We start from the raw sequence: 20,738 nt of genomic DNA, 5'->3' as shown, positions 1-20,738 counted from the left end.
CTGTCATTTCCCACAAATCTGAAATCATTAGTGTTGGGTTCTGAGTAGTTTTTTTAATGTTTTCATGGTCAAATTTTCTAACATCTCAACGAATTCATCTCTATAGTGCTTCTGTACAGTTTTTATAACAATTTCTGAGGACTCTATTGCACAAAACACAGTTATTTTTCTAATGTGTCTACTTTTAAATAAACTTGTCTCCTTCACTAATATTGGATGAAGATTCACATTAAATTTGGGTTCAAAACCTTAGTGTCAATGGTAAAAATAATGGTTTAGTTCTGTAAGAAAATTTAAAGCAATTTCAAGATCAAAAATTCTGGAAATCATGTTTTCAAGCCTTTTTTATTAGAAAACTTAAATTATTACTTTTTTTGTTTAGAAAAGAAGTAGCCAATATCCATTTTTGAATTTTCTCAAACAAATTATAATAAAGGATAGCAAACTAGGATAAGAAAACACATTAGAAGACAGCTTCCTACTTCATACAACTTCTAGGTACTTTTTCCTATTCATTCACCTATTTCTGTTCAGCAGCAAGAAAAATAATATCCATTTATTTTTGCCTTTTTGGATTTTCCAAGATGAGTTTCATTTACCTGAATACAAACAAAAGCAAGGGGAAACGGCTTTTATATTGGCATAGATCAGGACATTTATCTCATAAACCAGGAAACCCTGCTTTCTATGGCTTCTTTTGCAATTTATAGTCCAATGGTTATAAAACCAACTAAAAGTTGAACAATATTCAAAATGACACAGATTAACAACAAATAACAGAAACATAAGGAATCCCCTTGGCTGTTATTCTTTCCAATAGATAAATCCCTACCATTCTGTAAATAAAATTATAAATACTAAAGAAACGAAGAAAATTTCACAATGGGGAAAGGATCATTTCTTATAATAAATATTTTGGTACAAATTTTTAAAAAACGTAGAAAAACTTAGTACCTTTGGGTACTTTTTTCTAATAAAACCATACCTGCTTCAGAACTTGTTTGATTATAGCTGCTAACAATGCTGTTTGGTATCCCTGGAGTGGAGGACGTTGAAATTCTTGACTGAGGTGGATTGGGATGTAATGAATTTCCTAAAGCCATGCCCGACTGACTGAGCATCCCACAGTTCCCGCTAGCCTGAATCTGATTTATTAAACCTGCAAGATGGTGGTTGGGGACTGGACTGTTATTGTGAACAAAGTTAGTGTTTGCATTGTGGCAGTGCACGGCTTCCCCTCTTAAAGGTATGTTCTGTGTCAGTGAATTCTGAAGAACACTGGAGTTCATATTGGGATCTGTAAAATGCAGCTGGTTAGCAGAGCAAGGCAAAGCAGTATTTGAGCCCCCACAACCCGGGGTACTATTGCTACTCAAGTGAGAGCTTTGACAACTCATAGACTGAAGTAACTGAGACATTGAACTGATGGGAAATGAACCCTGACCCTGCTTCCTCAGCAAGTCGGGTCCAGGTTTAGGAACTGCAGAACTATCCATTTGAGACTGTCTTAGCAAACTCAACACTGTGGTAGGTGGCTGTTTTCTTTTCCGTAATGAGTCTTTTTGCTGAGACATCAGCTTATCTCTTAGTGCTGCGCGACCACTTTGCCCTTCACCTGTTGGGAGAAGCATGTTGGCAGTAGGAGGGAACATGGTGTTTAAAGTGCTATGTCCTTCAGTGTTGCCACTGCCGGCAACAGCTCCAGAATTGCTACTGCTGCTACTGTTGTTACCAGCAAGTTTGTTTTGATTTGCTAGCTGTGCTTTGGCTGCTGCTGAGAGTAAACTACTTGCTGGAAAGGAGGCAGCATTGTGCTGGTTCAAGATCTGATTTAAAGGCATTCCCAGCAAACCAGGCTGACTCTTTACGGAACCACTTCCGGCAGATGCAATAGAAAAAGCTGCACTGCTTGGGGTATTTAGTACATTACTCATTCCAGCAATTAATGGGTTAGGGATATCCTTGTACTGATGATGTCCATCGGACTTGGTAGAAGGACTTGATGGCATTGATGGCCTTGGGGACCCTATTGTTGACCTTGGTGACCTGGGTGGAACCTTAATACCACTACAAGTGGCCTGGGGTCCTACAGGTGGCATCATGAAATTTCCATGATCTGATGATGTGGAAGATGAGCGTGATCTTTGGGGCGATGCCTCAATCCTTCCAATTCCAGTCCCCATCATGTGCACTGGGGATGTCACTGGAGAAGGGGACAGGGAGGTTGAAGCTGAATGCGGAACTCTTTGTACATGACTCCCATGATTCATGTGGCCAGGTTTTACAGTTGGCAAAGGGAGATTACTTGGCAAAGGAACAACAGCAGGAGGCATGCTTACATTCATCACAGGTACCTGAGAGTGGACATTTGAATGGAAACTGGTTGGATTAATGATAACAGGGTTCTGATTCACTGGTTTACTAGGAATAGGGTCAAGAATGCCAAGTGGATCTTTCTCAGATGTTAATGGCTTTTTCTGAAGAGCACAAGAAGGTGGAGGAGGGGGTGGTGGACCTTGGGGTGGTTTGTGGTGGAACATTGCTCGTGGTATTTCCATATTAGATGAAAAATTACACATTGGTTTTTTCATTATTGGACTCTTTGTAGTCAAAGTTGGGGAAAGAGGTATATTAGTCCTTCCAGCCATTGCACAGGATGACTGTACAGGAGAACCATGTAGCATTACTGACGGTGGAGAAAGAGGAGTCCTATTCAGGTGAATAGGACTAGAATTGGGAGCTCCATGAAAACCAGGATTATTTCTTGTGAAAACATCAGGGCTTCCAAGTGGGTCAGTCCGTGGAGAGATTGAGCCATCTCCATATATCTGGGAACCTGATGATGCTGGGCTTGGTAGGCCTCCATGGCTGCCACGGAATGGAGATTTCTGTCCGTGTTCACTGCTGCCCAATCTCTGCCGGGGGTAGACAGGGTGGAGTTCTTGTTGCTGGCTTCCAGGCAGTTCTTGTACATATAGCCTTCCCATGGCATTTGATGATCCAATCATTAACTTGAAAGGATTCTTACATTCAGGCATTACAGAATTTGTAATTCCTTCATGAGACTTATTTCTTATTGACCTTGGAGTTGCTGCCCGTGAAGGTACTACTGGAGTTGCATCTGATGTGAAAGAGAAAAAAAAATTCTGTTAATAGTTTTCATTCTTTTGTGTTGGTGGGGAGGGAAGGAAAGGAGGAAATCAGGAAGAGAGAGTCATCTGGAAATACACATTTGCAAATAAAAATTATGATTCTATGCAATGAAAAATGTTCTATAACATTCTACAAACTTTGATTTAAAATATGTACTTTATTCTCCCTCAGTTGTACAAAGGTTCTCAGTAACTGTTCATTAGGCTTGTTTACCTCTTTTCTGCTGAGAAAGCCTAGGCATCTAAATCAGTACATACTGACATCAGTCATTCTAATAAGATTTAGAATATGCAAAATGAAGATTGACAGCCCAAATGGAAGTGGTGATGTTACTCTTATTGGATTTGAAACTTTTGGAAATTTCAAATTGGAAATTGTAATCTGTGTGGCATATTTTCTTGTGTGATTTAAATAAATTTTCATTTCCATAAGAAAATGTTACCATATAAATGTATCTATTACCTTACTGAAACCTTCTCAAGACAGCTACGATAATATTTCCTTATCCCAGCATTTTCACTGTGAGAGTAAGACTATTCATTTTTGTGAATTATGTGAATGGAATTCTGAATCTTTTAAAATGGGAGTGATAACAAGAATAAATGCAGTGATACTACAATCATGCTTAGCTTCATGATGTCTATAACACTGTAACACTATAATTTCTTTGCCCTTAGTCACTGTTGTCAAAATGGCTTTAATCAACCAATTTAGGTAAGAGATTGCAATTCTTTTATTAGGTCAGCATTCTAATGTAAAATTCAGTTGAGTGCTAAAATCTTCAGTACTGGACTGCTATTGAGTATTCTCTTTTTATGAATGCATTTCTCCCTCTCTGGCTTTTTGGAATCCCTTCAGTTCTTCTGGAGATCAGACAGAATAGAGACAACAAAAGCAAGTTGGTTCATCATACAGAATTTTCATTCTATCATGTCAGAATTCTAGGTTTAAGTTTTTAAGCCCCTGTGAATGTTTAACTATTCGTGAAGTTGTGCCTTCTAAAACAGGAATGGCAAATAAAATTTGTCTCATATGCCAATCGCCATCAATTTGTGGAGGCTGCTTACAGAGCTGCATTGAAAAGGATGTTAAACTATAGCTGGGCTCCATGAGAAAATGCCAATGAGTCTGTTAGAGCATAGGAGATGAAAGTCTTACCTTTCTTACTATATATTTGCTATAACTATTTATAGACCCAAAGCATATTAGCAAATACACTTACATTCATTTGCAATCAGAGGTACACTTATCTAAAACGTGAAATGCACATTTAAGATAAATATAATACTTCTACTTGCTAGATAGTATACAGGTGAAACCATATAATAATGATTTTTAAGATAGTCACAACCTGGGACACACAGAAGACAAGGTAGAGTGCATTCATGTAGTATGAGAAAGCAGTGAACATATGTTTTTCTTGGAAAATGCAGATTTTCTAATTCTAGCATGGTAGAGGTTATTTGATAGAGTAATTTTGGGATATAATGTAGGAAATGTTGAGAACCAACCACATAACAGAATGGCAGCAGATAAAATAATCTGAAACCTATTTTTAAAGTTTGTAATTAAACAAATAACATATTAAAAATATGTGGGGTACTGTGCTTACAATACAGTGAGAACACAGTTACATGTAATCATATCACTAGCATTATCATGGAATTGACTGTGTTCTCTTTAGTCATAATCATTTGCTTGTATCTTTTCTCAGGTATAAATGTATTTATATAATTATCTATAGTTCAGTGATTAAAAAATATAGATATTGGCATTTTTATAGTCAACAAACAATTTAGACAATAGCTGTGGTTTAGAAGGAATTTCTTCCATATTCACGGCAAAATAGTTATCCTCTAAAAAAACAGAAATACTAAACAAACTAACAAAAGTCAGGCTGATGCTATGTGACATTTAGGAAGTAAGGTATACAAGAGTTGGCAAGTGTAAATACCAGGCACCCATCTATATTCAAGTAGACCTTTTAAAGAATAAAGAGTAACAATGTAAATGTTTATGTATTCATTTAAAAGGAGATAAAAGCTACTAGGTGAGACTTCTGAATTTTTAATTATTAAACCACAACTTCATGACATAATTTAAAGTTAGGAAACAAATGGTATTTCTGAAGAGAGTAAAAGAGTAGCAATTAATCCAATAAAGTGTACCATTTTAGAAGGGATAGAGATATATCTATTATTGTCTGTACTAGTTAAATATTTATCCTTAATTTCAACAATTAAATTTATATGTACAGGTATGACAAAGGTTTTAGTTAAGATTCTGCTGGGTCTTAAGAAAGGCAATAATACAGACTGTAGAAATGGATAAAACTGTATGGCATCATGTGTGTGAGATCAACAGTAGATAAAAGTTTATTTAAATATTCATGTAAGATAATATGTAAAAATTAAAACATCAAGGTGGCAGGATAATGGTAAATTTTCAATAATTTTTTACTACTGAGTACATGTTTAATTGTTGCAATTCTTTTAATTTAAGAACTGTACCTTCTTAAAAAGGTACAGTTTCCTAAAAGTTTTTTTTCTTATATACCTTAGTGAAACAATTTTTAAAAATTAGTCCTGTTAAAGTTTAAAAAAGGTAGAGGGTTGTTGGAAAGAGGCTCTATGCTAATAGCTACCAAATTTGTCTTTTCACCTGAGTTCTAAGTCAGAGATTTTAATTACCTGTATGATGTAGCAATTGTTCTTTACATTTGACACTCTCAATAGTTTGGCCCCAATTTATTATACCCATTTAATCTTCCATTCAAGTTAGGTTAGTTTCCACATTATCTCTTAATTATGTCACACTCATTCTGAAGAATAATTTTCCTATGCCCTTCATATGTCTAAATCCTATTATTTTCCAAAGTTGCTCAAAAGCCATGAAGGCTTCTCTGAGTTCTACAGGTCATACTCATTGTCCCTATTTTTTCAGAATTCTGCAGAACGGTATCAATTATTCCTCACTGACACGTGCTTTGGTTTTTGGCCATATTTTATTCTGAGTCACTAATCAAGTATTAAGCAGATTGTAATATTTTGGAGGAAATTCATATTCTAGACTTTACAAAAAGAAGTTCCTCCATCTCAGACTATAATTGCATAAAAGACATACAAATCACGAAGGGAAAAAAAGTACTTCACAATGCAAAAATTGAATGGGCACAAACTTAACCAAGCAATCAAACTTGGTCTTGGTGTCACAGATACATTTTTTTTCCTGATGAGGATGTAACTTCACCCATGCAGAGTTCCTATCAAATGTGTATGACCTAAGCATAATCCTTAGGAAACAATCAGGCAAATCCAAATTAAGGAACAGTCTGCAAATCTGGCTGGCCTGAACTCTTCAAATATTTCAATGCCATGAAAGACTAAAAACACTGGGGACTCAGATTAAAGAAATGTAACACTTACTGCAATGCACCATCTTTTATTGCATCTTGGATTTTAAAAAGGATTGAGTTTTTTAAAAAGTGAAAAGAGAGGGCTGGGGTTGTAGCTCAGTGGTAGAATGCTTACCTAGCACATGTGAGGCACTGGGTTTGATCCTCAGCACCACATAAAAATAAATAAAATAAAGGAATTGTGTCCATCTACAAGTAAAAATATTTTTAAAAAAGTGAAAAGAGATATTAGGACAACTGGAGAAATTAAAATACAATCAGGGTTAAATTTCCTGAATGTAATCATTAGATTGTAGTTATGTAGGGGAATGTCCTTGGGTAAAATTGTGACAATACCTGCAACTTTCTGTAACAAAATGCAAATGGTTAATCTAAGCAAATGGTATATGGTTACTTGATTAACCATCCTTGCACTTTTTCTGCAACTTTGAATTTTTAATAAGATTGTGTTTGTGTGTATGTGCATGTGTGTGTGTTTGTGTGTGTATGTGTGTGAGAGAGAGAGAGAGAGAGAGAGAGAGAGAGAGAGAGAGAGAGAGAGAGAGAGATTGAGAAAGTGAGTTGAGTGAGAGCTCATAAAAAGTTCTTGGCAAGATGATTTCTGTGTAATTTCTGTGTAGTCCTTGTTCAATAAATAGCTATTAAATGACTGAAAAAAAAAAAGCAGCTGGTTCTTAACAACACTGCTAAATTGTGTTTGGGAATTTAATATTACATCTTCCAGTCCAGCCCTATGAAAATTTGTTTCCTAAAAACCAATGGCACATTCTTTTCTGTTAGCTCAGTTCTATACATTTGCATATCATTTGGATGTGCTAATTAGTGTTTATTTTGATTTTGTAATTTGATCTGGACAAGAAATTCTGGGAAATAACCTCATGGTAAATTTTCAGAATTAATCTGCTATTTGCACTAAAATGATAGAACATATAAAACCTTAAAAACATTGTGCATGTTTGAAAAGTAGACTGGGAAAATGCTAGGCAAAGTGATTTCCAGTATCTTCTTCTCTTGCAATGAATTAGGGGAGAATTCCTAACCCCTTAGCCATATTACATACTTGTTCCTCCTCCAGGACTGGTGAGCACCAGAGAAGGATGTGGGGCTTCCATGCTTTTATGAAGTGTGGCCACTGCAATGATTTTTCTTTTATGTATGCATAGCTTTGTGACATCTTCATCTGCCTTAACATCTTCTGCAGTTCTCTGTTTCACAGCAGCTCCAGGATCAAAATTAAATACCTGGAAAAAACACAGCCTTTGTTTAGAATATGTCTGCAAAAACATTTAATAAAAAGATCCTCTTGTTTAAAAAGAAAAAAAGTTGTACTGAGATTAAGCCATAAATCTGAATAAAACTTTCTTAAGTTTTTTAACTTAAGGAAAACAATGTTAGATAACTTAATAAATAATTCTGCAGAACTTATGGTTTTTAGTGGCAACGTAAATAATGAAAATTATACTAATTCTAAGATAGCCAAGATAAATATATGGAAATGTTTAACATCTAATAATGTTTCCAATTTTAGATACTTCCTGATGTTATAACAGTACAAAAACAGATAAAGTCTAGATACAAGAACAAAACAAAAAACTGTGACATTTCTACATGCTAACTTTTCTTAGGCTTCCTTTTATTACTGTATTAATATTACCTTTTCAGTGACTTTAGAAAATTTACTGCTCTATTAAAAATCTTATTTATTATGAAAATCTTTTTTTCAATGCAGTGACATATAATAAAAAAGAAAAAAGTTTATTAATTTTTAGTTTTAAAATTAATACTATAATACACATTCAGAAGAATGAGCTATTTCTTTAGCAAATAACATTTTACTATTTTAAATAACTTTACATTTTACCTAGCAAAGGAGTAAAACATTTTCATATTTTTGTTATGAGGGTTCAGCTTTGTGATTTTAGGAACATCTGTGACAGATTTATCAATACCCATGCTAAAAGTAACACTGCAGTTAGAGTAGTTAAAGAAAATACTACATTACTAAATACTGAGCATAGGTACAGCTCTAATAAAAAGGTGTAATTGTGGTTTTAATGAAATATTTAATATGAATATAGTTTGTCACTTTTGAAAATGACTTGAACAATTTCCCACAATCTTTAATCATTCCAAAGTGCATGTAAAAGATGTCTAATTAGATAAAGAGTTAAAACAAATACATGATTGGAGAACTAATATAAAAATGAAATGCCAAATGAGAAAAGCAAATATATAAAATACCTAAAAAGTAAAAAAACTGCTGTAGCTCTATTGTGAAATGGTTACCTTGGGAAGAATAAGAGGACATTCCAAGCCACACTTGCATGTTCCATCAGTAAGCAGGTATGTTTTAACCTGCTCCAAGCAAGATAACAAAGACCCACTGGGACTGTAAAAATAGTTTAAGAATACATCAGGAAATAATTTTGACTGCACATATTATATGAAAAAAAGGCATAATTTATAGTCTTACTGTCCTTCACAGGATAATATTTTCCTGCTAGGGAAAGCATTTTCTTTGTCAATATTATGCTAGCTACTAAATTATAGCCTTTAACACTATCGCTTTTTCTTTTGTACCAAAATATTTCTCAGAAAAATACAGATCTTCATAGAAAATTAAACAAAAGTATTCTGAAAACCAAGAGTGGACTACAGATAGGAAAAATACTGTTCTTAAGAAAGGACAGAAACAGGCAAGAAAGGAACAAGGAAAAAAAACTACATAAAAGTAATCACTATCATTTTAAACTACGACATTTACTTTTAAAGCTTGTTGAGGAAAAACTGAAATTTAGGAACACGTTAAAGTTCAAACCAGAAAGCTGGCAAGTCTACAAAAGTCAGAGCTAACATGTTCTTCCCTGTTTATTTTGGAGTCTAAAACCAAGTTGACCCTATGTAAAAACATTTCTTTCTCTCCTTCACTATGTGTGTTTCTTTGAAGATAGATCATTGTGGCCTAATCCAAATTATACTGAAGAAACAAACTGTGCAGAGAGGAATCTAGCAGAGTTGACAAAAAAATGGGAATTTTTTGAGGAAACAGGGTGTTAGGTGAACAAAAGGTGCCTTGCGTTTTGGGACTGGTAAGTGGGTAGGTTTTTCCAGCTTACTCCTCTTCAGGTCACAAAAATCAGTAAAACTGATTAAGTACTAATTTAGATGATAGGATAAGTCTGGCTTTTATTTACAAGGAGAATTAGTTTAAAATGGGTAATTTACATTTTAGGGCTTTATGAATATGTTGACTTTACAACTTAAATGCATATTATGCTTTGAAATTACTATGCACTTTTCATTTGAAATTATTTTATTTATGACTATTTGGCAAAACTCTCACTTAGGCCTTCAGATCAAATTCATCCAGAAACAACACTCCAATTCATACACAAAGAAAAGCATTATACTACTGGACATAGACTTTCTGCCTCTAAAAAACACAAGTAGCAGTTGTACCTTTATAAATGAACCAGCTTTACAATGCAATTCATATTTTGTTTAAGGACAATTGTCCAAGTGACTTGAACACAAAGAACAATTTAAATGAAAATCCTCAAATTATTTGTTTAGGCTATTTTTAGATGATATGCAAGGAGGGGCAACAAGAGGCTTTGAAGGTGTAGTAATTTTAATTAAACAAAGCCACTAATAACTATCTTATTGATTTTTCACATGAAGAATTTATGAATTGGGGGAAAAGAAACTGCCATCATTTTGCTTAAAATAAAGTGTGTGTACTGGATCCTAAAGGAATTTCATTGTAAAATTAAAACTGAAGGCAAGAATTCCTAAATTCCCTTGCAGTACTCTAGACATTTTAAAAAATGCTTCCTCTTAGTCAATTGGATTCTTTCCTTTAATTGTAGCTCGTTAATTAACTTTTTTGGAGCAATAATTAATGTAAAAAATAGTTACAAGTTTTATAGCATGGATACAGTTTAGAAAATTGAAAACAGGAAGAATATTTAATGTGTCACCTCAAAATGCCTCCTTAAGGCAGAATCAGCTAGAGATTAACCTAAAAATGAGAGGTAAACTGTACATTGAGAAGGGAGCCATAGAAGATAGGCTTGCTTCATACATATATTCAAGTAATAATTTGGTTACATACAAACAAATCAAACCCATGCTGGCTTGATTTAATTTGAAAACATTTAAGCTTACTTGCTAAAGTTTAGTTTCCAAAATAATTCTCAAGTGTCCGGATTTGGATTTGGAGAACTCATACTAACATGATTATCAGAAAGTGAAGTAGTCAGTCTTGGAAAATCATGAACTGATATTAGCTGAAAATAACTGACCAACTTTAAGACATTATCTTGTTTTTTGATTCCCAGACTTAATTTGGTTTTGCTCATAGCAATATGAAAAGGTGATTTATCTTTCATAAGATGCAGTAAATAATTAACAAGATGTTTAAGTATTTTGCTTCAAGTTTAACATATATATTCTCTTTACAAACTAGAATAACCATAAATATAAACATATGTCACTGATAACTTATTATGTTATATTTCTAACAAAGTATTTCTGCAGTTTATTAGCTACATTGGTAATAGGAACACTTGGAGAAAGTTATTCCTTATGTCCTTGTCCATCTTCTTTACCATGGGATGAACTCCACATTCCCTGCATTTCTATCCCTTCACCCCCTTGAATATAGAGCACATCTTTAATATTACAGAAATAAGAATTTTATGTGACAAAAGAATTTCAATTGGTTATTGAGTTTACCTCAAGAAGCACTTTACATGCACACAAACCAACCAATCAACCAACCAAACAAACAAACAACAAAACCACATCTGAACTGACTTTGAGTTGTTAAGGCATGAAATTATTTGTACCACAGAAAATATCTCATTCATACAAATACATCTATAGGGAACTGAAAATGCTGTTGAAGCTGGGATGCAAACAGCCACACTGAAAGTAATAGCATCAATTTAATGATGCTGCTTAATGTGGCATTAAAAAATCTGAAGTCTACTCCTAATTATTTTTTTTATTACATCATGAAGAAAGATTTATGGTAACCTAACCTTTTATATATTTATTTTAAAAACTATAAATAAAGAACTTAGATGCCAATTATTTAATAAATAAGACTTAAAACTTCTTGCCAATAGTTCAGTTAGTCCATTCAACTTGTTCTAGATATACAACATCAAAATTTAAAAAGAGGCATTTGCATTTACTTATGTGATTTTTACTTGTAATATGAAGAGCTATCTCCATCATGACTTTATTTTTATTATTACATGCAAGGTTTATGGTAACCTAACCTTTTATATATTTATTTTAAAAACTATAAATAAAGAACTTAGATGCCAATTATTTAATAAATAAGACTTAAAACTTCTTGCCAATAGTTCAGTTAGTCCATTCAACTTGTTCTAGATATACAACATCAAAATTTAAAAAGAGGCATTTGCATTTACTTATGTGATTTTTACTTGTAATATGAAGAGCTATCTCCATCATGACTTTATTTTTATTATTACATGCAAGGAAATAGATTAAAAACTGTGCAGAAAAAACAAGAAAATTATTTTTAGTTAATATCAAACATTAAGAAGTCTAATAAATAAGACTACTTATAGATAACAATACAACTTTAGTATCAGAAAAGTCACTTAAAGTACATTGAAGGACAGAGTAATATTGCTAAGTGGTATTGGGTCTATTTCCAGTATTTTGCATTCATCTGTCAATGTAGTAATGATGCTTTAAAGTTTTTTTTTTTTAATTTTTAGAAATCTTCATAGTTTTCTTTATCCTTATTACAGAGAAGCAGAATGACACCTTATTTAAACACAAGTAATGCATAAATATTCTCTGTGATAATCTATGTCAATTTACACTGCAAAACAGTACAGAATAAAAATACTTGTGTATTTCTAGCACAGAAGTCAGTTATTCAAACTTATCTGAGGTGCTGTCAGTGACAATATTTTGCTCCCTCAAAGAGGAACAGACTCTACATCCTTAACTTTGTGACTTTAGAGGTACCACAGGTAATAAATAAGAGCTCACCTGACATATAGCACTCCATTTTGATCCACACGACGCTGCCAACCCACAGGAACTTGTATGGCTGGAAGACCTCCTTCCTTGTCCCCTCCGTCACACTCCTTTCCTCCATTCATTTTCTGTGTCTGCTTGGGACTCTCCAAAGATATCAGCAGTAAGATGATATCTTCATATTACTGAGCATGATGGCCTTCAAAAATGGGCCAATGCAGCACAGTTTTTCTCAGACTATACAAAAAGCATTGGGAAGCTTCGGCTCAGTTTGGAACCAAGTCCTTGAACTCTGCCATTGTAAAATTAATCAGTTTCCCATTATAATCTACATTAAATAACCAATACTTAATTCCTAGGAATGGTCTACATGGGTAAAAATGAGTGCTTACAACTAAGGAAAATCATAATTCACCAATGCTGGTACCTGTCTGAAGTGAGGGAGGGAGGAGTGTAAAGTTTTTAGTTGCACATTTTGTCTTGAACTTTGATGTTGGACTAAAATAACCTCTACTGTTTAGAAATTGATCTCATTTTTACAGTGTGAGTCAATTAATATTTTCAGGTACTACCAAGCCCTCATAGGCCACATTCTCTAAACTTTATCTTCCAATCTGAATCCAAGGTGTTGCAGGCTGGTTCATCTGATGTTTTCATGACTTCAAAATTCCAATAATGTAGCCTGAAACATATGCAAATATGTAAACTGTATATTTAATGTTGAAAACTGAGAAGCTGCACAATTTTCAAACAGAATAAACTATTATGTGTACCCAATCACTTTGATGTCCTCTGCCATCAAAATAACACATCACAGTGAACTTGTTTTCTTCTTTTAAATTGAATCCACTTACTCTATTTAAACCAATTTACTCATTCTTCACCACACACAACTTTCTAATTCCTAGACCCATAATTATGGCATTATGAATACATAGACACATGTACACAGAGCTTGCGTCCAACTTGAAATAAAAATATATCCAAACTTCTAATGACCTCTTAAACCAAAAAATGATGGCAATTCACTCACATTTTGATTACTCCTTAATATTACATGTAGCTATGCTTCAGCTTTCTTTCCTAATCATTAGCAAAAAGAAGATAAAGTTTCTCTTTTTAAAAAAGTTTAATAAATTCATAATACATTTTCAAATAGAAGTGAAGATTTTCCCTCCAAGGTTATTCCCCCCAATGTAAGACTGGGAGCTGCTTTATAGTCAAGACTTTACAAAATCCCTTACATCATGGTGTACTTTCTTAATTCTGTTATTAAGTCACAGGGTTTGTTTGGAGAAGACACACTAACGTGAAACTGCAATGACCAGTGCTAGTATAGAATGCTTACAGAATTCATCTTGATGAAGCTGTTGCATAAAAAAGACAAGTACATTTTGAAAAGATTTAGTACTTAATATTGTGGAAAATATTATGTCACAGTTGGTAGTACCATTTACTGTTGTAAACAAACCTTTCAATGATCAATTTAATATCTGGCATTTAGTCCTATTGTTGATCTCATAAAAGTACACTAAAAGATAAGTAAAAAATTATCCTAGTGTTATATGAATGGGATTTGTGATTTGTGATAGTTTCCAGTGATAGAATCATCCACAAAAATAAAAAAAATGCTATGTCTTAAAGAAGTGAAATAGAAGTGAAGATGATCTGCTCTGGAAATCTATGTTAAATGATTTAAGATTCATATGGAAGTTTTAAACTGCTTTCATAAAATTCAAATGAAAAAGTTAATACATTTTCTAGATAATATGTGTTTTAAATATGCATGTATAACTTACCAAATTAAAAAGTATGAATGAACACAACTATTCAATCTATATTCCTAAAAGTCTATATACCTAAGTTGGCCAGAAACACACTTTTTTTGGATCTCCTTATTAGGAAAGCAAGAGATTGTCTTATAGCAAAACCCATCAGGTATTATTTGTAGTCTTGGCTCTGAGGCAGTTTAAGGATGTTGTAATAAAGTAAATACTCATTTAGTTGTAAACTAGGAACTGTGCTCATGGGTGTGGCAGACACTGACAGGAAACGAGAAAGGTAGCAAAAATTTATTGAGGGAAAAGTTGGGATATAAAGAAAAGTACCAAAAAATAATAGTCCCAAGATGGTCATTTGCATCACTGGGCCCATTCCACTGTGCTATGCATCTCATGGAAATGACCCACTTAATGTTTTATTTCTGTCTTCTACTCACTCTATCCTTGACTGTGATTTTTGCTACTCATCTATGTGTTTATTTACATTTTATTCAACATTATAGAGCAGTTACTATGTACTAGGCACTCTGTTAACCACTAGGAGTACCATCTATAAAATCAAGAGTGAGCTAACTAGACACTGAATCTGCTGGTACTTGATTTTGGACTTTCCAGCTTCCAGAATTTTAAGAAATAAAATGCTGTTGTTTATAAGCTGCCTAGGTTATGGAATATTGTTATAATAGCCTGAATGGACTCAATCAGTAAGATTCCACTTTATCTTAAGCACAGTGTAATGTTCACCATCAATCAGTTGTTCAGTGTGGAAGTTTGAAGATGAAAATAAAAACTGAAGTTATCTCCCTGCGGATTGATAATCACTGCAAATATTGACAAAATTTCTTTCAATCTTTTTAAAGTTTTAAGGCACACATAAAAATGAGTTTAATATAATAGACAATGATGTATTACCACTCTAAATGTACAATATAAGCATTTTGTCAGTTTTGCTTTTTTTTTTTTTTTTTAAATAAAGAACTTAGACAATTTTATAGAAGAAGTAAAATACTACTACCAGGCCCCACATGAGTTTTTTTTCAGACCCATTCTTCTCCTTTTTGGCCCAAAAGAAACTACTATCACGATTCTGATCTGTATCATTTCTGGTTATGATTTTATATACTTATTTCCTATATGTATATATGTAAACAATATTTGTATTGTTATATATTTTAAAATTTTACATAAACACTACCATATATACATAATTCCACAACTTGCTTTCAAAATTTAACATTGTTTTGAAAACTGTCTCTGCTGAAACATATAGACCTATCTGTGTTGTAGATATATAATTCTAATTCATTAATTTTTAACATTTGAATAATATTCTATCTTAAGATTTTACAACTATTAACCAATTGTTATATCAAGCACATTAATGTTAGGTTGTAAGGTTTGTACATTTTCAACTTTAAAGGCACTGACAAATTGTTCTCCAAAGCAGTTATGCTTATTCCAAGTATTTTCTATAAAAATGTTTTTTTCTTTTAAATATTGAATCATTTCCATTTTGTATTGTTTTATTCCTAGGCATTTTACTATGGCATTAAATATTTTTCTGAAACACAAATATCAATTAGTGGATGAAAAATTTTGGCTACATGTATATATTTTATTTGTTTCGTTTGTGGATCTAGATTTTCTCTCAAACTTTCACAATTACAAATAAATCTGAGAGAAATTTTCCTGTATGTAAATCTATGCCCAACTTGATAATTCACTCCAAATTATTTGCTAAAATAGAATTGTGTAATTTTAGGGCTTTTGATACAATTTTTAAAGTATCAGGATGGTAGTTTTTAGGAAGGCACTTCAGGCCATGTTTCTTAAACTTTTGAAACCCATGTATGCTTTCTTTGACTAAATATGAAAGTATGTTCTACTTGCTTCCAAGACTTTGGCAACTTTATGTTCTATAGAGACCCATAATCCAAAATGTTGTCAGTCTTTGTTCCTATAGTTTGCATTGTAAAAACTGAAGTTTCTCCTGTTTTCTAAATTTAACATTTTAATATTACTATGGTTTTAAAAAACCTATATATTCCACAATATCTTTCCCTCTTTTTCCCTAAAGACATATTTAATGTGGCTTCATTAAAGTTCCAATAAAACAGGTTAAAAGAGAAAAGATACTGTGATATAAAAGCTACCCTCCATTTCACTAACACTCAGGATCCAAGAGAGATCATGTACTTATTTCACGATTTTGTAGCAATAATATAAAATTCAAAAAGTATGTTATGTGTGAAGGAGAACATACAATTCCACTAATGTTTTCATTCTTCCTATTTCCTTTCAATATACAAATTAAGTCTCTGAAAACTGACTCTCAGTGAATTGAATTTGAATGACTTGATTTTCTTTTTTGTATTGGCTTCTTCTGACCATCCAGAATTCAAATTAGATGTCATTTCCACAAGAAAATGTAAACCTCAGCCACTCTCTTATACTTTGTTAATTCACTGATACCTCTCATTTTCTGATTATTATTACTGTTTATTATTTATTAACTATCTTTTCCTTTAGGAATATAAACACTTTCAGAGCAGCAGGGACCTTGTCTCTCCAGGTCCTTATGTTCCCAGTTCTTGATATAATTCCTGGCACAGAGTAGGTGTGTTGACTGTTTCCTGCCGTTTGTGTATATTCTAATTGATCAACATAATTTTACATTCTGATCTTTGCCATATAGGCTTATAAAATTTAATCAACATATGTGTTTGAAAATGAGAGGTGTTTTTAGAAGAAGCTAACGAGTATACATGTTGATAAAATACAAAAAAGAAATCTGCTCTAGATTTTCCCCTAATGATCTTACAATTTTTGATTGATAATTTCTGTGCATGAAGAATATGTTAGGCCTTCTAAGAAAAGTAATATGCTGGGCTAGGGATGTAGCTCAATAGTAGAGCACTTGCCTAGCATGCACAAGGTCCTGGGTTTGATACCTAGTACTGCAAAAAAAAAAAAAAAAATCAAATTAATATGTTAACTTTAAAATTTATTTATAAGCTATTAGTTTTACTTATTGAGTGATTTACAAACACTTTTAAATTGAATAAAAGTGGTAAATAAATGCAACAACAAAATTAAAATTATATTTCAATAAGATGCTAATTAATGCAATGAACTTTTTCTGTTTTACTGACAATCTTGTCAAATTAAGAATAAACTCATTACTTTATACAGTGTTAAATATGACTTTAAAAGTCATACCCAAAATACCATGCAGACTAAATATCAGAGAATCTGACATCACAAAAATAAGCAAATAGCTATTCTTCTGAATAACATCAAACATCATACATTTTTCTGAATAATGTCAAACTTGATTAATGGTAAAAGTAATGCATTGGTTTTAAAGTGGTGATTATTATGAGTTTTATTAAAATGTTTATAATGTCATCACATATTGATCTTATGCTCACTGGTCTCGTGTACTTGAATACAAAGTGGAGAATTAGTATCTAATGAATTATTTATCATGAGACTGTAAATTAAGTAAAACAAGGATATTATTTGATATGCCTAAATTATCAGTCATACTTTTTATATTAGCTCATGAAATATTTAAAGATAAATAAGTCCACTTAGAATCCTACACTGCCAAGAGTGAACATCTCATGTTTTCCAGTTGAAATTGAATTCCACATAAAACCTGACTCTAGCTGGGTGTGGTGGTGTGTGCTTGCAACACCAGCTATTCAGGAGGCTCAGGAAGGAGGATAACAAATTTGAGAAAGGTCTGGTCAATGCAGTAAGACCCTGTCTCAAAAAAAAAAAAAAAAAAAAAAATGCTGGAGATGTAGCTTAAATGGCAAAGTGCTTGCCTAACATGGGCAGGGACCTGGTTTCAATTCCCAGTTCATCAACAAAACAAAAAAATCCAAAATCTTGCCTCTGGCTCTATATTTAAATTCCCAAACAATATATACATAGAACAACAGGTGTAACTGTACTCAAGTAGGAAGGTTACATTTTTCACAAACTTTTTTTTTTTTTGGTGCTGGAAATCGAACACAGGGCCTTGTGCATGTAGGCAAGCACTCTACCAATTGAGCGATAGCCCCAGCCCACAAACTCTGAAGTATAGGGACAGGTTCCCAAGAGTCAGCCAACCCTCAAAGTATGAAGCACCTTGGTCTATATCCCTCTCTCTAGTGAGGAGGTTTACTTATAACAAGGCCCCGACCCTTTATTTTGGCTATGAAAGTTTAGCAACTTACATATTTAGTCACACAGAAGTTTCCAGAGAGGTAAATGCTAAGTGTGATATGACTGCAAGTGCTACAAATATTTTGCAGTTCCTCTTATTATTAGGTCGGATTTATTATTCCACTTTGATTTTGATCTGGCCTGTGATTTACACTGACTGTTGGAATACAATGGGTATGATACTATTCAAATTTTGATCCTAACCTCAAGAGGCCTTGCATCTTCCACTCTTGTTTCTTGGAATGCCATGTAAACAACCTGAACTATCTCCCTTGAGGATGAAACTACTGGAATAGAGAGAAGATCTGCTGCTCATCCAGGTCAGCTGGGGCCCAAGACATGAAAATGAGCCTAGGCCACACCATGTGGAACAGGAATGAGCTGGCCCAAATGAGTCCAGACTAAACTGCCAACTCATAGAATTGTTAAGTATTATTTCAAATAAAAACCATACTGAAAATAATATGAAAGTCTAAAACAGAATTTAATTATAGTATTGAGAAACTCCATAGTATTACTGGTTAGGAGTATGAGTTTCAGAGTCAAACTGTCTGGAGGTGAACACTGGCACTACCCGTCATAAGCTTGTGACCTTGAGCAAGTTTTAAAATTTTTTTCCTTCATAAAAGAGATTATAACCTTATATGATTGTTCTGTAAAAAAATAAATCGTATGAACCTAGGATATAGTAAATATCCAAATTATTATGAATAGAAAGCTATTAAAATCATGTTATTTAATAGCACTGGAAAAGGACCACGATATTGTTAGGTAGAAAACACATACTACAAAGCCACATATACACTGATAATCTTAAATTGCAAAAATGCTACTCCATGTGTAAATATAGGAATAGAACAGCATTATTCTCCCAGTTACTACTGTTATGTTCTTTTTAGAAGTAATATATTTTCTTTGTTGCTTTTCTGTACTTTCAAATTTTTCTACAAAAAACAAGCATTAGCTCTGTAATCAGGAAAATGTTATTTTCATAACATAAGTGTTACTCTCTGTGGATTAGCTAATTGTTTCCCTGATCCTTAAGAGCATTAAGGAAGACATTTACTGGAAATAAGAATAATATTTGTGGGGCTGGGGTTGTAGCTCAGTGGTAGAGCGGTGGCCTAGCACATGTGAAGCACGGGTTTGATCCTCAGCATCACATGAAAATAAATAAATAAGATAAAGGTATAAATAAATAAGATAAAGGTGTCCATCTACAACAACAACAACAAAAGAATAATGTTTGAACAAGTGGAGAAAAATATATGGAGAATCAGAAAGGACACTGCACCAACATGGATAATTTAAATACTATAAAGAAAAATTAAGGTTATCTATCCCTTTGGATCTAAAATGCCTCCACTTTCATTCCTACTTGTCTGCTTGGAATACCACCTTCTATTCTTACCTTCTTGTTTTTCATTAAATTAGTTCCTATTTATTTCAGTCTTAATGTCACTCACAGGTCTTCCTTAATTTCTCCAATATCTATTTGAGTTTCCAAGTCTCACTTAGGTTCCTTTTGTAATTCTCTTATAATCCCCACTTCTTTCTTCCCCATGAACTATTACATATAACTGAATTTTTCTTTGCCCTTGGCATCCTACCTAACTGCAAAGAAAAAGTGGTGAAGACAGAGAACTTCGAGTTAAAGTTTTCTTTTCTACCTTTAAAAATACAGAAAGATGTGGAAAGGGAGGTTATGTATGCATATGAAGAAAATCTTCTTTATTAAAAGTCAAAAACTGAAGTTACCAGCTCTCAAATATATATGGTTAAAAAAATTTGGAGACTAATTTTAAAGAATATTCTGGTTGCCTCAGAATATTTATAAAATAATTGATAAACTTACTGTAATATTAGTCCTCAAAATAGTACATTATTTATTTGCTTTTCTATAGTATTAAGTTTCTTATGGAGAATATTGATTAAAAAGTGCCTGCCTGCATTTACATAGTCTATTTAAGAGTAAACTAAGCAAGTTTAAAGGGTAATTTTGTCATTTATTCTTGCATTAATGGTATTTTAGCTACTTAAAATGCAACTTAAAATACACAGGTCAAATAATTGTTGAAAGTACATCAATATTGATTTTTCCTAAAACTGTGCTGTGAGAATAACTACAAATTATGCTTATATTT

General features: G+C 32.9%; 1 protein-coding gene across 5 annotated transcripts in view; it reads right to left on the bottom strand.

Moving 5' to 3' along the window:
• The window catches only part of Mbd5 (methyl-CpG binding domain protein 5), a 481,517-nt gene that overhangs the window by 41,841 nt on the left and 418,938 nt on the right, over positions 1 to 20,738 (bottom strand). For 4 of the 5 annotated variants that reach the window (XM_047547386.1, XM_047547387.1, XM_047547389.1 and 1 more), the window contains exons 5-8: positions 12,608 to 13,277; positions 8,855 to 8,957; positions 7,629 to 7,809; positions 986 to 3,121 (exon numbers count right to left, since the gene is read on the bottom strand). In XM_047547386.1, coding sequence (XP_047403342.1) covers positions 986 to 3,121; positions 7,629 to 7,809; positions 8,855 to 8,957; positions 12,608 to 12,720 — 2,533 coding nt within the window. In that variant the 5' untranslated portion in view covers positions 12,721 to 13,277. Of the gene's footprint in view, positions 1 to 985; positions 3,122 to 7,628; positions 7,810 to 8,854; positions 8,958 to 12,607; positions 13,278 to 20,738 lie in introns of those variants that run through there. The other variant, XM_047547388.1, reaches the window with a different exon arrangement.

The sequence above is a fragment of the Sciurus carolinensis genome, chromosome 3 (genome assembly GCF_902686445.1).
Source record: "Sciurus carolinensis chromosome 3, mSciCar1.2, whole genome shotgun sequence".
Taxonomy (NCBI): domain Eukaryota; kingdom Metazoa; phylum Chordata; class Mammalia; order Rodentia; family Sciuridae; genus Sciurus; species Sciurus carolinensis.
Note: the sequence above shows the minus strand (reverse complement) of the source record. Positions and strands in the feature narration are given on the sequence as shown.